The sequence below is a fragment of the Juglans regia genome, chromosome 1 (genome assembly GCF_001411555.2).
Source record: "Juglans regia cultivar Chandler chromosome 1, Walnut 2.0, whole genome shotgun sequence".
Lineage (NCBI taxonomy): Eukaryota > Viridiplantae > Streptophyta > Magnoliopsida > Fagales > Juglandaceae > Juglans > Juglans regia.
The window spans coordinates 34,151,626-34,167,491 of NC_049901.1; the positions used below are offsets into that span (position 1 = coordinate 34,151,626).

The 15,866-nt window shown below is 31.2% G+C and overlaps 2 protein-coding genes across 5 annotated transcripts; one reads left to right on the top strand and one right to left on the bottom strand.

Annotated features, from left to right (window-relative positions):
* Positions 1–1,646: 1,646 nt before the first annotated feature.
* LOC109009025 (protein LURP-one-related 6) lies at positions 1,647–2,957 on the bottom strand. Of its 3 annotated transcripts, none has more exons than XM_018989349.2 (3): positions 2,576–2,957; positions 2,162–2,404; positions 1,647–2,020 (listed from the first exon to the last, which is right to left on the bottom strand). In XM_018989349.2, the coding sequence occupies exons 1-3, from the start codon at positions 2,834–2,836 to the stop codon at positions 1,874–1,876; spliced, it is 651 nt and encodes a 216-aa protein (XP_018844894.1). In that variant the 5' UTR covers positions 2,837–2,957; the 3' UTR covers positions 1,647–1,873. The 3 variants fall into 3 exon arrangements, with proteins under 3 accessions (XP_018844894.1, XP_018844892.1, XP_018844893.1); XM_018989347.2 differs by having other exon boundaries at positions 1,648–2,020; positions 2,162–2,410; positions 2,576–2,956; XM_018989348.2 differs by having other exon boundaries at positions 1,648–2,020; positions 2,162–2,407; positions 2,576–2,955.
* Positions 2,958–11,647: 8,690 nt separating this feature from the next.
* On the top strand, positions 11,648–15,478 carry LOC109009028 (guanine nucleotide-binding protein subunit gamma 3-like). 2 transcript variants are annotated; one of them, XM_018989356.2, is made up of 6 exons: positions 11,648–12,510; positions 13,553–13,605; positions 13,743–13,787; positions 13,861–13,905; positions 14,909–15,162; positions 15,245–15,478. In XM_018989356.2, exons 1-6 carry the CDS (start codon positions 12,364–12,366, stop codon positions 15,400–15,402), a joined length of 702 nt encoding a protein of 233 aa, XP_018844901.1. In that variant the 5' UTR covers positions 11,648–12,363; the 3' UTR covers positions 15,403–15,478. The 2 variants fall into 2 exon arrangements, with proteins under 2 accessions (XP_018844901.1, XP_018844900.1); XM_018989355.2 differs by having other exon boundaries at positions 11,652–12,510; positions 14,909–15,478.
* Positions 15,479–15,866: the final 388 nt, after the last annotated feature.

Consider the following 15,866-nt stretch of genomic DNA (forward strand, 5'->3'; position numbering starts at 1 on the left):
TAAGCAATGATGGTAAATGTGAGATGTGGCATATTTATAAGTAGAGCAATGCTACACATGAACCTCCTCAACTTCCACACATCACATTTTTTAAAATTTTAAATTTTTTTAATATTTTTTTGGAGTTTATTCTTTTTAAACTAATTCAATTCTTCTATTTATTATTCATAAAATAAATATTTGATAAAATAATAAAATAATAAAATTTTAAAAAACCTCATGGTCATCGGAGGTTGTGTGTATAGTAGAAGGTTGTATAGATTTTTTCTTATAAGTAATGCTATGCACCACATCATCATCCTATTTTCATCTCACTATGTAAGATGTGGCATATTTATCACCATTATATGATAAAGAATCATCTAATAAATGATCAATTAATGGTAATAATTGTATCACATCATGTATAGTGGGATGGAAATGAGATGATTGTGTGGTGTATAGAATCTTCCTATATATTAATGTATAGAAAATTCTATACACCATACTATCATTCTATTTTCATCCCACTAATTATGATGTGGTACATTTATCACCATTAAATGAGCATTTATTACATGTTTCTTTATCATCTAATAATGATAAATGTGTTACATATCATTTAATATGATCAAAATATGATGAGAGTGTGGTGTATAACATCACTACTCTTAATGTATATATGGTCTGGCCAAATGCATTTATCAATACAACATCCTTTAAAGAAATTGTAATGCTTCCTAAATTAATCACGATGTCTGTCCTTGTGTATATGTTTTCACTGGAAAAATCTAATTGTAAGCGATTCTGCGTATTAATACGCGCACCCATTCAATATGATTGATCAGAAATTTTGAAAACTATACTAATTTGAATTTAGAATATGAAAGCAACAACATTAGTATGCAGATTGATACGCAAACTTTCTTGTACATAACAAAACTCGTCTTCACTACATGCATGCGAATATGCTTTGTAATTATATTTGCCAAAGATAGTAAAAACCACCTACGATTAGGGGTGTAACCGGTCCGGTCCGGTTTTGAACAAAATCTAGGACCGAACCGATATGTACTGGTTTTATATTTTAAAAAACCGATTACGCCCTAATTACCCTCCTAAACCGGTACCTTCGGTTTTACCGGTTTTCGGTTCGGTCCAGTTTTCTAGTTTTTTTTTAAATGTAAAAAATATATAATAAAGTGTTACTTCTTATGATAAAATGTTATTAATAATTTAATATATATATTATGTTTAAAGTATATGATCAATTAAATTTTTATCTTTAAGATTAAAATTTTATTTGATAAATTATAACAACATTATCTTATATATAATTATATTAATAACATATAATCAAACAAATTATAAATATTCATATTTAAAATTAATATTTTATATATTAATATAAAATAGGAACTAGTTCCGGATTAGACCGGTTCAAAACCAGACCAATCAATCCAATTTTAAACTGAATCGATTTTTCGATTTAAATTTACAATCTAACTACTGTAATAATTTTTCAATAACTTTTTGAGGAACAGAGATCCGAAAACAAACCCAAATACAAGAAGAAATGCATGATTAACATATAATATAATAACATGAAAATCGGAACTTCTGGCTGTACTTTCTTTCATGTTCTGATGGGACAGGAAAATAAAAGGAGAAGAAAATAAAAGGAAATATTGTCTTCCAAATCTCTCGATAGTTACTATTTACCAAGAATTTATACTATTACAATTATTTAATGAAATACAAACAATATTCCAGCTGTACAACATACTTTGAGACTATATACAACTCATATTACACGTAAACCACTCTTCTTTATTTCTAACTGGACGAAAGGAACTATATACATCCATCTTCTCTGTAAAATTTCTAAATCAAATCAGCACCTCGTAGATTCACCGTATATATAGTCGAGAATAGCAATCACACCAAACACAAAAGCTTGATCAATGCCTGGTTGCACCACCACATGGTACAGATCATTGCTTGTCATCAACCCCGGCACCTCCTTCTTGCCTCCGGCCATCTGTACATTAACATACAAATAAATAAATAAATAAATAAATAAATAAAAAAAGACAGATATATTGGTATATAAAATCTCTGACTTCATGAATTGTCTCGTCTGCTAAAAAAGAACATATTTCAATGCGACTTGATCAATTACCTGCGCTACTATGTTGCCTTTGGTGTCGACGATGCTACAATCTCTATCAGGGAAATAGCCTTTGATCTCAAAGTCCCAGTCTTTCTTGCTTACCCTGGGTTCTGTGGAGATCCTCATTACATTGTTCTTTACCAAAAATGAGTTGGGTTCTTTTAAGCTGAAAACCAACTTTTGAGATCCTTCGTAGTCAGAAGTGTAACCCCTCCAATTCTTATAAAGGCTCAAAACCTCAACCATTGCCGCCTGCTTCTTTGTCAGAAAAAGGAAAAAAACAGCCTTAACACACAAAATAATAGGTTAATTCCCCATTTATCTATTCTTTTTCATGCATGCTTCCCTGAACTAACATTAATTTTGGAGTTTGAAATATAAGAACGATATAAGAACATATATACATATCATGTATACAGATACCTTTCGGCGGATGAGTAGCAAAGCATCTCCGCCACCATCTCTGAGAATCAGCTCCTCTTTTCTGCCAAGAATTCCACAGCCATCAACCCTGAAAATCACCTTCTGACTATAATCTGTCACCACAAAACCTCCACCACTTATTACATGAGGCCTCTTCCTAACAATAAGGAGAACCTTGGAAGAGGAGCAGTACATCTTGCTTATGATTGGAATCATGTTTGCCTTTGCAGCCACTATATCTCCCGGTAGTACTTGTTTCATTTTGGTTTCTCACAACACACTTATATATATACAATAATATGGGGAGCAGATCAAAACAGTACCAAAGGTTTGCTGAATTTATTTCTTCTACATATTCAAAGGTTGGCAGCTAATTTTGACAATACGGTGATATACGTAGAAGCCTGGCTATAAGCTAGAGTGGAGAATATGTGGCATATCATGTCTATGTTGCTTGTTGAAGAGGAGATCTGCTTGTTCACGCGCCCCTCCTCCTCAGCCAACTAGATGGATCCTGGAAGTCTCGGTGCGTGCATCTCAAGGATCAGTACGTACTTCACTATTAATTTTTTTTATTTTTTTATTTAGCTGAGAATTCTCTATGATTAAAAGAGGAAAAAGAAATTAAGAGAAATATATTAGTGTTGGTGGCTAATCAGTCATGATTCTTTAAAAATGATATTGTCTTTAAATAAAATATCTAATATCCTAATAAATCAATAATTATTCTTTTTATTGATATTATAATATATTATACGTTTTATTGTTAATATAAAGAGAGGAAATATAAGCCTAGTTTTGGATATTGAGAATGTCGGTATTCTCATAATATCTTATTACTATTTATTATTTTATTATTATTTCTTACTTACTTTTTATTACTATTCACTACTATTCAATATTCTATCATTACTTTTTAATTACTATTCACAAAATATTTGAGAAGAATATTATCATGATGTACTACTTCACTCTTTCTAATATTTATCATGATTTATGTAAAAACAATAAATATTGATATAATCAAAATTACAGTCATTTTTTTTTATGTCGGAAAATCTCTCCATGGCAGAGTCCTTCGGACTCACCCCTGCAGAATAAACTCTGATCTCATGTACTGCACCTTTGGAAAACAATCTAAAGTGATTCAAATAATACTACAAAAAAAATAATTATTTATAATGAAAATGATTATATGCTACAAAAGTTTAATTATTTTGATAGGAAAGGGGCGGGTCATGGAGGATTGAAAATTCAAAAAAGGGTCTTTTAGCTTTTAGAAAATTGCAGCTAAAGTGGCTGCAGGAAATTAAAGAGAATATTTGATAGATAATATAATAAAGGTCTTGCTTTGACGAAGAGCGACGTTTGAAGTTTGAACACGATTTGCTTTCTTTTGGATATATATCATATAATTGGTACATATATCTGTAGATTGGGTTTGGACTTTGGAGTAACGTTTGGTTCACCCTCATGAAATTAATACATGATACACGCACACACATGATATAATTTATTTGGGAATTTATCATGGATCAATGTATATGTCTTGTCACGTGACGATTAGTACTACTGGATCAGGGGATGATCACTTAAGCTTGGGGGACCCGTGGGGATTCTCGGGTTTGAAGTTTGAATTGACAATTTAATTAATGGACGTTATTCATGCACTAGCAAAGTTATATATATAAAAAAATCAGAAGAATCAAATGCCTAATTAATTTGAATTTGAGGTTACTCTTTTGAAAAAAAATGCACTTAATTAATTCCATGCATGCTCCTGATATATATATATCATAGGTTCAGTTGGAAACTTCTGCGAATTGGGGTTACTGCAGGCACATGATCGATCGATCGAGACGAAGTCAGAAATATAATTAATGTTTTATTAATATTTATTGTACAAAAGCTAGCTAGCATTTTTTTATATAATGTTCCTTTGGTCCAAAAAATAATCATATGTCCAAGTTAATTAATTAAGCAATTAAGCCCATGCAATATCATGTAAAAATGGCTAACTTAAATTTTAAATTCATGTGTTAAAAAAAAAACTACACTAATATTATGAATTACTTGATACTTGTCTTTAAATAATAAAATATATTAATCTCACTAATATAAAGAAAAAGACATTTTACAAATTATTTACTGGGTAAAAATACCTAAATTCAAGTATGTTTTGACCAATAAGTTATAAATGTTACAAAAATAATATAAAAACAGTATCTCAAATATTTTTTAAAAAAATATATAAAATCTAATTCAAAGAAAAGTGGAAAATTCTAGTTTAATTTTCCACTAATCGTATTTAAATTAGTTGTTTGGTAATAAAGCTAGCTCCGAATATCCCAATTAAGCCCAACAAAACAACATTGGTTCTTTTCTTGTGCTTGTATTTTGTTTCTTTTTCTTTTTTTGCGTGGCCACCGTGTAAGATTTGGGAAAAAATCTAATAATAAAGAATCATCAGAAAACTAACATCTGGCATTCATTGATAAAGTATTCGTAGGAACCGATTATTTATGAATTGTAAACACTCACAGATTTTTATATAAAAAGTATTGGATAGTGGTTTTCAGCCTATGATCTTTATTTATGTTAATAAATGTAATTGATGGAGAATCACATGCCTTTATATGTAAGAGAAAAGATATTTATAATTGTAAATTGTACAATCGCTACGTAATTGTTTTGAAAAAAGTGAACAAAACATGAGATCCATATGAAAAAAATTAATTTTTTAAAAGTAAACTCTACTTTTTTTCAAAGCGATTACACAGTATTTATGCACTTCATGATTGTATGTAGAATTACTTTTATATAGATAGGTCAAGACCCTTATCCACTATTTACGAAGTATTGATTCCTTCTGTGATATCCCATATGATAAGGATAAAAATAAGTAGTATATGAGATCCCACATTGTTTGGAAATGAAAAGTTCTTGAACTTTATAAGATTCCAATAGGGCTCCAATTGTATCATTAATTAGTCATTTTAAAGTATAGACTATGTAGTTCGGGTCTTTCATTAGGACGTTACACATTCCATCAAAGAATGTAACTGTTGGTTTTTTTCTTTTTTAAATGAGTAGTATCTTTAATTTTAAATACCCAAAATTTTTAATATAAATATAAAACTATTAAAATAAATATATAATATATTTGAAAGAGTTTAACACGTAAGTCAAGGTATTCTCAGGTATTTTCAAGTATTCTCAAGAGACGTGTTCTTTCACTTTGATCATATTATACGATTTGATACACCAAACCATCACGATTCTAGGCCAATATTTCGAAATATATACAGAGATTTATACAGCAATATTATATATTCGGCTTCTACTTTGGTGACACTCAGCATCTAATTCCATTGGAAGTAATGATATATCTTAAAAAAATATCTTCTTCTTGCAACTTTCAACTGATCAAGCATACATGTTTCAACTCAAGCATAATTGAGGAGCATTTTTCTAAACCCCAAAAAGATCGATTTCCCCCAAATACTCCTACATATCCTTTACAATACATGCATTCACACATGACTTTGTCTATAGTGCTGTGAGGGAAGGCCACCACGAAGGGGACTAGGCAAGTGAAGCAAGCAAGGAAGCATGCATGTTCTTATCATGACTTTGTCAAGAGGCACTGAACCCAAAACCTACGTACGTACAGAGCCATAAATACCAATTTTTACATGCAATAAAGTAGTATTTTTCACCCTTAATGTACAAGCTCATGTATACATGATTTTACAGCAATTTTACCTGTACGTACAAGAAGCCTGAAGCAGCCTGCAATTACATTCTTTGGCTGTGATTTTCTTCCATTATATATTATGCTAAATGAATATTATTTATTATTTAAATTATATAAAATAAGTCATTTAGAATGTGCAACTCTAGTATAAGTCATGATTTAGAAAAAAATTAAAACTTATTATAAAAGAAAATGATTTTTTTTTTTCAAATAGATCTTGCTTTTTTAAAGGGCTCACACATGCACTTATACAAATTATTTTCCTTCAGCATTTTACTAAATGGTGCGTTCACATGACCAATATTAGGTAAGCAGGTCGTCAATGAATGTATTATTTTGTGCTGTGCATCATTTTTGTTTCTTCCAAGATGTATTTACGCGCAATGATAGTGAATATAAAATTTATTTGAAAAAAATAATTTTTTAATAATAAATTCTATTTTTTTTTAAATAATTATATGATATTTATGTATTTTATAATTATATATAGCATTAAATTTATATAAAAAAAATTTATAAAATCAAATTTATACAATGATGTGATTTAAATGCTGTTTGAATATTGAGTTGAAATGATTTGAAAAAGACGGAAGAGAAAATAGAATGGATTTGGCAGAAGAAGCAAGAATGGATTATTGCTGGGCGATGGGGCACACCACCTAACATTAACGATCGATGATCGATCTATCTCCTTGAAATGATAACCTGCGCTCCAGTCTACCCTCACCACTCTTCCGCCATGGTACGTTGGAAAAGAGCACAGACTGACACGACAATGACGTGTCGATCTCAGTAGGTGGGACCCAAAGAAAAGAAAGAAAAACCTAGGGATGTGTGCTGACGGAAATCAGAGTGCGCGTGAGCATTTGGTGGTGGGCAGACCTCTGCAACTCTTCTTTCTCCATGTTCTTAATGCACTGCATCTGTTTCTGCATGTACACGGCATGCAATGGCCCGTTTGAACTGGGAAGAGATATTTAATATTAAAATTAAACATTAAATAAAATATTATTTTTTTAATATTATTTATTATATATATAGTTTTGAGATGATTTTGAGATGAGATGATTTTAAAATTTATAAAAAATTAAATTATTTATTATATTTAATGTAGAAATTTTAAAAAATTATAATGATAGGATGAAATGAAACCGTTTATATATCCACACGATTCATCCTCGGTTCTTCTTAAGACGTTAATCATGTCTATATATATATTAAGCTAGCTAGATAATAACAATAGGAGGGCGAAACCATTTAAAGAATAAGGTCTTTCTAGCTTTAATTGCAATAGAAGAGATGTTAAATATGTTAAAAATAAGGAGATTCGATTTGAGGTGAGTGACTGAGGCCATGGGAGAGCTCAGTTACTTTAGTGATGGAGGGTGCATGACTGTATATCAAAGGCACAAAAGAGTTAATTTAGAGGAAAAGAATGGCTTAATTTGGCTTTAAAAAGGGAAGAAAATTGCACAAGACTAAACTCAGCTGGAGAGTTCGCTTGAAAACAAGCCACAGCTGTGACCAAGCTCGGAAGACGGTCGCTAGACCTTCATCAGTCAAACAAAAGTTGATCTAGATCATTAATGTTGTTAGAAGTTTGATTTTAAAGAGATAAATAGACGTTATCGAGAGTGTTATTACAAATTGGTCTTTAGATCTAGCTGATTAGGATTTATTTTAAAAGTTTTATTTTAACTTAAATTCTTCCATTAATGCAAGTATATATATATAAAAACAATTTGTAATGGTAATTATATAGAGTTGTTGACTATTATGATTTTCTCTGATACTCCTCCTAATGAAAATTCGCTTTGAGGGATTTTAATTTTTTCTATCTCATGTTATCTTAACGTAGGAGTTTATTCATATGTTTTGATATGGCTGCAGCGTCGGATCCCGTAGATCTGCAGGCTACACGGCCAGTACTTGGTATAAGAATCTATAGATTATAAATGTTATATTATTTATAAGCAACACCAATCGAAGAGATTAAAAAAATGTAAATTTAAAAGTTCACAAAAACGTTTAAAATTTGAGGACTGAATTCTCTGGAATCCAAATATATAGAATGATGCAGATTGAAACATAACACAGTTGTGAATTGCATAGAGAGTTTTGGATGGAGAGTTGGCATGGAAGCAAGCTCTTAGGGTTGAAGACAATTTACAAGTCAGATAGTGCTACTATGCCACCCAAGTTTGAGCACTAGTGTGTCCTGGCCGCCTAGTGCAAATTGTGTTCTTTTTTATTTTGCTTTTTCTTTCTAATATTTTTTAAATATCTTTAAATATATATATTTTTTTAAAAATATCAATACACTAATAATCAATTTCTTAACTATTGAGTAAAAATAAATAAAATGAACGTTGGTCAAATTGAGGGGACAAACTCAAGCAGTATATGTGATACCCTCATATAATATGAATAATGGTAGGTGGTGTATGAGATCCTACGTTGTTTAGGAATGAGAAGTTCTTACTCTTTATAAGATTTCAATGGGGCTCCAATTGTATCATTACCTAGTCCTTTTAGAATATAAACTATGTGGTTTGGACCTTCTATTGGAGCGTTACAGTATAATATCATTTTCCTTACAAGTGCCATGGAGAGTTGGATTTAGTTGATTTAAAGATGAATTGAGATAATTTGTGAATAGTAATGAGATTTGTAAGTTGAAATTTGTGAATAATAATGAATAGTAATAGTAGTGAAATCATCTCTCAATTTAAACCGGCTCTAAAATTTGCTTAATGAGTTTATATTGTTATGTTAGGAATCATCATGATTATGAAGTTGTCAAGTTGTTTTAATTGCTCTGGTCTTCACTTTCTCGAGGAACAAAGGTCCAAAGCAGTACTAGTTCATTTGCCTTTTTTATGTTTAAAAAATGCTTGATCCATAGATGTTGTACGTTGACCTACCCATATCTTGGAATTTAGCTCTCTCGTATGGAGTTTATATATGGACAATGACAATGTAAATTTGGAAGCCCAACCGAAACTTTATAATCCTCTTAAAAAATGACCAATCAGCTTGGTAATTTATAGAGCTTATATTACCGCCGGTTAAATGAGTTTAACCGAATTATATATCTAACTGCATTCTCATACGTTGTATCTTTGTTTGTCTTACTTCTCACGTCTAATTATTGAGATTGCACATCTACGACATTTAAGAGGTTATTAGAATCTTTTAAGCAATTCTTTACTTCAAAATGAAGAGTTTGATTACTGAGAGTATTTAAGGTACTCTGAGAATACTTCACTACTATTTATTATTTTATTATTATTTATTATATATTTTTTATTATCATTTAATATTTTATCATTATTTTTTTATTATTTTTCATAAAATATAAAATACCTGAGGTACGTAAAAATAAAAGTCTCTCATTTCCTCTCTGTATAATTTTTTAAAGCAATCATTTAAAAAAAAAGTAATGTACGTAAAACTTCTCTGTGTAAAAGTCATGATGGGTAGTTTATTAAGGGTTCAATTCAACAGTTAGAACATCTGAAAATAATAGTAAAATAAGAGAAAAAATTGAATAAAAATATTATAAAATTAAAAAAAAATTAAATATAAATTTTGTTTTGAAATTAAAAAAGTTATATTTTTTTTCTTATTTTATTTAAAAATTTGAAAAAGTTGTATTGAATTTTGTGTTTGAATAATTATTAGATAAAAAAATTGAAAATTAAGAATTAAAAATTATTATATTTGACTAATATTTAAAAGAAATATATCTAAAAATATATGAGCCTTATTACACAAACAAGCAAATTGAAGTAATTAAATTACTTTTTACTTTTCTAAAAGTAAATGAAAGGTTTGTTAGTGGGGAGAAAATTAACTCATAGAAAGTCAATTAATCGAAATAGTTAAATAACTTTTGGAAAGTTACAATTGATGGGAGTTACTAATATAACTTTTCACTTAACACCGTTTGATTATAAAAGTATTTTACCTTATCTCGTCTTTATAATTAATTTATTAATTTTTTATAAAAAAAAATAAATTTTTTAAATTTTAAAATAATAATATTAAAAATAATATTTTATTTAATTTTTTATTTTTATTTCAACCAACGCTTAAAAAACTTATTCGTAACCCACGTGGACTGCAACATCGATATTGGGCCGGATTTTAACCAATTTTCCAGCAATCACCACACTTGTCTTTAGCTATAATCTCATTGCTTACTTTCTCCATTTATTAAAAGTATTTAAAACAAAAATGGGGGACTTTTGGGGCTCAGAATTCAGCTGCAAAACCCTTTGAAGTTGTCAAGATTCTATAACATGATTTATATATAATTAATTATAAGTGCTATGACTATAAAACTATATTATAAAAATAAATTTATAAATTAATATGATTTTTTATATGATACGTTAGATCTATTATATAATAAAAATAATTTTATAATCTAACGTATTACATCAAATTAATTTTTATAAAAATTCTTTGTGACTAAAATATTTTTCATAATTTTATATTGGCACTCAGTTTTATTTTTATTTAAATATTGTTAATGTACAATTCAGTATAAAAAGATTATGATATTAAAAAAATGTCAATTGCAAATTAATAGATCGATTTTCGACGGTTTTAAAAAAAAGTATGTCGAATTTTTCAAAGTACTGAATTTGCAACCTAAAAGAAATTGAAACACAATTTTTTTTTTATTATATAATAATTTGCCAGAACTCAAAGCTGGCGGAAAATTATGTTATTTAGAAAGGGATAGTGCTCCAGCTTTTATTGCTGGACGTACCGTAATTTATTTTAAAATTTAACTTCCTTAATTATTAAAAATATAAAGATATATATAAATTTAATAATAATTACTTCTTTAATTATTAAATAAAATAAATAAATATTCGACTGGTAATTTTAACTAATAAGTTTGAGGGATCAAATAACATATTTTAAAAACAAAAACAGAATACTGTTACTATACCATCCAGATTTACCATGAAATTAATTTCTATTTTTCTAAATATGCTGCTGGAGGCAGCTATTAATTTAATCCCGTTTAGATTTAGATTTTTTTTTTTTCGTTTCATCTTATTATTATAATTTTATCAAATTTTTACATAAAATATAATAAATAATTTAATTTTTTTAAAATTTTAAAGTAATAATAATATTTTATTTAATTCTTAATTTTTATCTAAAATTATCTCTTTATCTCAACAAACGTAAATAATATTTGACATGAAATTACAGTGGCAGTCACTCTTTTTTTTCTTTGATCTCAAATTCAGGGCTGATTCAACCACCATCCTTTTTCTGTTTCCCATCGTGCTTTCTGCTTCTTCCTCTCTGCAACCCTTGTCACTTGTCAGAGAAAAAATAAAAAAATACAGAGAGAAAAATGAAGAGAAAAACGCACCCTCTGAAATGCAAGATCTCCCTAAGATTTCCATCAAAATCCCTCAACTTTCCTAAATGGGGTTCGTACAGACACTGCAGTTGCAGGCTTTTTTTCACAGCCGTCTTTACTATTATTATTACTACTGCTGCCATGCACAAAAGATGTGCCTCGAGAGAGCCTCAGAGTCTCTCAGACCACGCCCTTCTTCTCACTCATAGCCTGTGTGACAATAATGGCTCCCTTTTTAGCCTTATTATCGCTCTCTCTTACCCTTTCAGCCTCATTTTCTCCCTGCAACCCAAAGCATTTATGTACCCTGCTGTTCTTGCAGAACCCTTTTCTTATTTTATTTCTTTCGGTTTTTTGTGTTTCTGGGTAGTAATTATCATTGTCAGGCAGCCTATTTACTGTCTCCACCACTCACTTTTGGCATAGGGTTCACACCTAGCATAATTTGATGTCATGTCTTGTTTGTTACTTCCTATTACTGCTACTTCTTCTTGTTTCTACTACAAGCACTCGAGCATTTACTGCTTATTACTACTTCAGTACCACTGGCAGTTCTTGCTGCCGGGCCTATTTCTTCACTCTTTCGTTTAAATTTGAGTGATTTAGAGGATCGAGAAAATCGGAAAAGTTTGAGAGCAAATGGCTGCTCCGTCGGGCTATTCTTCCTCTGCGCCGCCGCTGCCGCCACCACGTCCAAAGTCGCCTCCGCAGTATCCTGATTTATACGGGAAGCGCCGTGAAATGGCGAAGGTTCAGATGCTTGAAAGAGAGATTGGTTTTCTTGAGGTATAGTTCTATTGTGTTTTCTTTGGTTTTGATTATTTAGCAGTAAACAGAATGATTTTCCCCCTAAAATTAGTGGTTTATTTGTTAATTGTGTTGCTAATTCGTTTTAAATGGGCTTAATTTAAAGGCGCTAAGGGAGAACTTGCAAATGTTATGGTATGGTGGGATTTGAAGAGGCAGTTTAAAAGTCTCAATCTGCTAGGGAAGAATAAGAAAAAAAAAAAAAGGAAGGTGGGCGGGGGGGATAAAATCCGTGATTTTTAACACTCACAGGTAGTGTTTTTGGTAAGTAAAAACAAGGAACGGAAATGCATGATGAGACGAGTACAGGGGAAAGAGTTTTGATTAGTGAATCTGATCAGGGACGTGAGTTTTATGGGATCAATTCGAAGAGATTGAAAACATTCATCTATAGTTGTGGACCTTGAAGGTCAAGGTTGGAAAATACAGACAACCAAGGGTGAATGTGTTGAACCTAAAGGACATATTGGGAGTGCTTTCTCAAAGATGGAAAATAAAATATTTGTTCGCTTTTGCCCTTATTTATTCGTACAAATATGATCTTGTCATGGCATACACATACATACCTTTTCGCAAATTGAAGTGGTGAAAGCTGAAGTTGGTCATTGTTTAGTGTCTGTTGTTGGTCATTGCCTAAGCATCCTTGAGCCCGAGGTCTATATATCCGTTCTGCAAGTGATTTAACTATGTTATAAGAGAAATGGCAAATAGAGATATGCAGGTGATTGTACACGATTTTCTCTGGCTTTACCTAAGGTTTCGTATCTGAAAAGCTTGATCTATTAGCATAACTCAGTTCCAGCTCAACGAGATGTGTTTAAGGTTTAGATTGATCCTGACAGAACACCGTGACTGATGGAAGGTAGTCGTTGATAATAGGAATTGCCTTTAATTTGCTAGTCCTATAATAAAGTTTCACAAAGACAATTTTATGCATAATGAATCCAATGAGTAGCTTTTCATACACTTCTAATACATATGAGTGGGTGAAGATGTTATGTCACAACTTTTCTGTGAGCAGGAGGAATTAAAATCCGTTCAAAGCCTTCAACCTGCTTCTAGATGCTGCAAAGAGTATGTTCAATTTTGCAATTTCTTTTTCATCGTCTAGTTTATAAAATTGTTTATATGGAGTTCTTTCTTGCAATTGTTTTATTTTATTTTATTTTTTTCTATGTTCTAAATATTTGGGGAACATGATCATATTGTAGGGTTGCTGATTATGTGGTGGCAAACTCGGATCCTTTTATAGCTACGTAAGAATTCTGTGATCAAGTCTTCTATAAACTTTCAGGGGTTAATGATCCTTATGTTTTTTCTTCTAAGCAGAAATCGGAAGAATCGTCGGCGCTGTCGCTTCTGGAAATGGCTGTGGTACTATGATCATTTTGTATTATGCCCTAACATCTGTGCACTAAGTTTCACCATACACACTCTTTAAAGTTATCACATATTGGAGAATGATGAGCACAAGAAACAATAGGATTCACCATTACTACCACATGATGATGGACATTCTAGTTTCTTGCATTTGTAGATGTGGTTTTGATCTTCAATTATGTTCTTCACAGTGGTGGGAATATTGCTACTGGGCTCAATTGCTTGAATTTCATATGATCTTGAAATTATAACCCATTAATTTTTTTTTGTGCATTTACTCTCTGGCCAGTTTGAGTAGTTAGGAAAAAATATGCTGTATTATTATCTGTACCTGTTATAAGGGAAATTTTCTTCTGCATTTTGGATCCATAGAATCTAACCACTCATTCTGCTGTGGTGATTCCTTACTTTCTAGATTCTAAAATCGAAGGTTGACAGACAACCATGGGATTTTCCTTAGGTTCCCTTTGATCTTGAAAGTAGTTAGAGCTTGGGAGGCACCAATGCCAGACTCTTGTATCGAATTCTGCTTTGTGCAGTATTATTTTACTATAGTAGGAAATATGGAAATTTACCAGATGGAAAAAAAAAATTTTCGTTTTTTTGTATAGACAATCCAAGAATTAATAACCTTTTGTTGCATGCAATGCTCTTAATAGTATCATGAACAATAAATTAATCCTGCCATGAAAATTCAGTTATTTGTGATGAATAACAATGTCCCTTGTGCTGAACAAAGGTGAGCATGATGAACCTATTCTTATCATCACCTTGACACTTTATTCTGGTTATTTACACTGTTTGCAAACTTATCCCCAGCTCTTGTTTTCATTCAGCAAACAGTAACTCAAGCAGAAGCACTTGTTTTAAATGTCTCTTAGAAGCACATGTAGAACAAATCAGCAACGTTTTTCTTAATCTTCCTATTAGAAGAAGAATCTGTCAACTCAGTTGTTGTGTAAAAACTTCCATCGGTAACAAGAGTGTTTTTTTGCAGTCGAATGCCTTGTTTTAACCTCTCTTGGATCTGCTGCTGCTGCTGCTGCTGCTATAACGGGTGCTCAATTCATCTAGAAATGCCGCGCTGCTGTCGTGACTGCAATCCATGTAACTCTTGTTCCTGTGCCAGCTGCTGCTGCTGTAAATGCAATAGATGTAACTGTGGTTCTTGTCTCCAATGTGGTTCCTGCAACTGCAATACATGTAACTGTGGTTCCTGTGTCCCTTCTGCTTCCTGTGACTGCAACACATGTAAATGCGCTTCCTGTGACTGCAATACATGTAAATGCACTTCCTGTGACTGCAATACATGTAAATGCGTTTCCTGTTTCAGCTGTCATTTACCGAAGTGGCGGTGTTGTGCTTTTCCCCGATCAAATTGCTGTAAAACAGATTCGTGCATCAGAAATTGTTGCAATTTTCCATCTCCTTCATGCCCAGATTGCTCTTGCTGCATTTGGAGATGTTCACGTCCTAAATGTCCAAAGGTAAGCCGTTGCTGCTGTTGTACAAAAACCTGTTGTAACCCGTGTTATCTATGTTACTAGCATATTCAAGCATTTCCATTCAGGAGTATTGTTCTTCAAATTTATTGTAAATGGGGTAATAGGTAGATTTGTTGTGGAGACATCAGCTTCTTCTGAGATTTTTGGATTAGTTTTGGCAAATAGCATATATCTCAGATCACATTATCGGCAGTTTTATCTCTGGTTGTGTTCTCAAAACCAAAACCTGGAACTTAAAAGCCACAACAATGTATTAAATGGCTGTTGTATGCATTGCAATAAATACATTATATGTTTCAATCCATTCTGTAATTGCATGTGCTACAATTTGGATAAGTTTCTCAATCAGATTAAACAACTAAATTTTAAAGCTTACAATTAAAAATTTATGTACGAGCAAATTGACAATATATTAAGAAAAGTTGAGGGAGGTGACTTCTCCACGAACTT

Bases quoted from the DNA above. Each gene is read 5' to 3' on its own strand.
- LOC109009025 (XM_018989347.2), bottom strand. From the start codon at position 2,836: ATGAAACAAGTACTACCGGGAGATATAGTGGCTGCAAAGGCAAACATG. The intron at 2,411-2,575 runs GTATCTGTATAC...TTTCTGACAAAG, and splicing joins TGCTACTCATCCGCCGAAAG to AAGCAGGCGGCAATGGTTGA. The intron at 2,021-2,161 runs GTAATTGATCAA...GTTAATGTACAG, and splicing joins AAGGCAACATAGTAGCGCAG to ATGGCCGGAGGCAAGAAGGA.
- LOC109009028 (XM_018989355.2), top strand. From the start codon at position 12,364: ATGGCTGCTCCGTCGGGCTATTCTTCCTCTGCGCCGCCGCTGCCGCCA. The intron at 13,606-13,742 runs GTATGTTCAATT...ATCATATTGTAG, and splicing joins GCTTCTAGATGCTGCAAAGA to GGTTGCTGATTATGTGGTGG. The intron at 13,788-13,860 runs GTAAGAATTCTG...TCTTCTAAGCAG, and splicing joins TCGGATCCTTTTATAGCTAC to AAATCGGAAGAATCGTCGGC.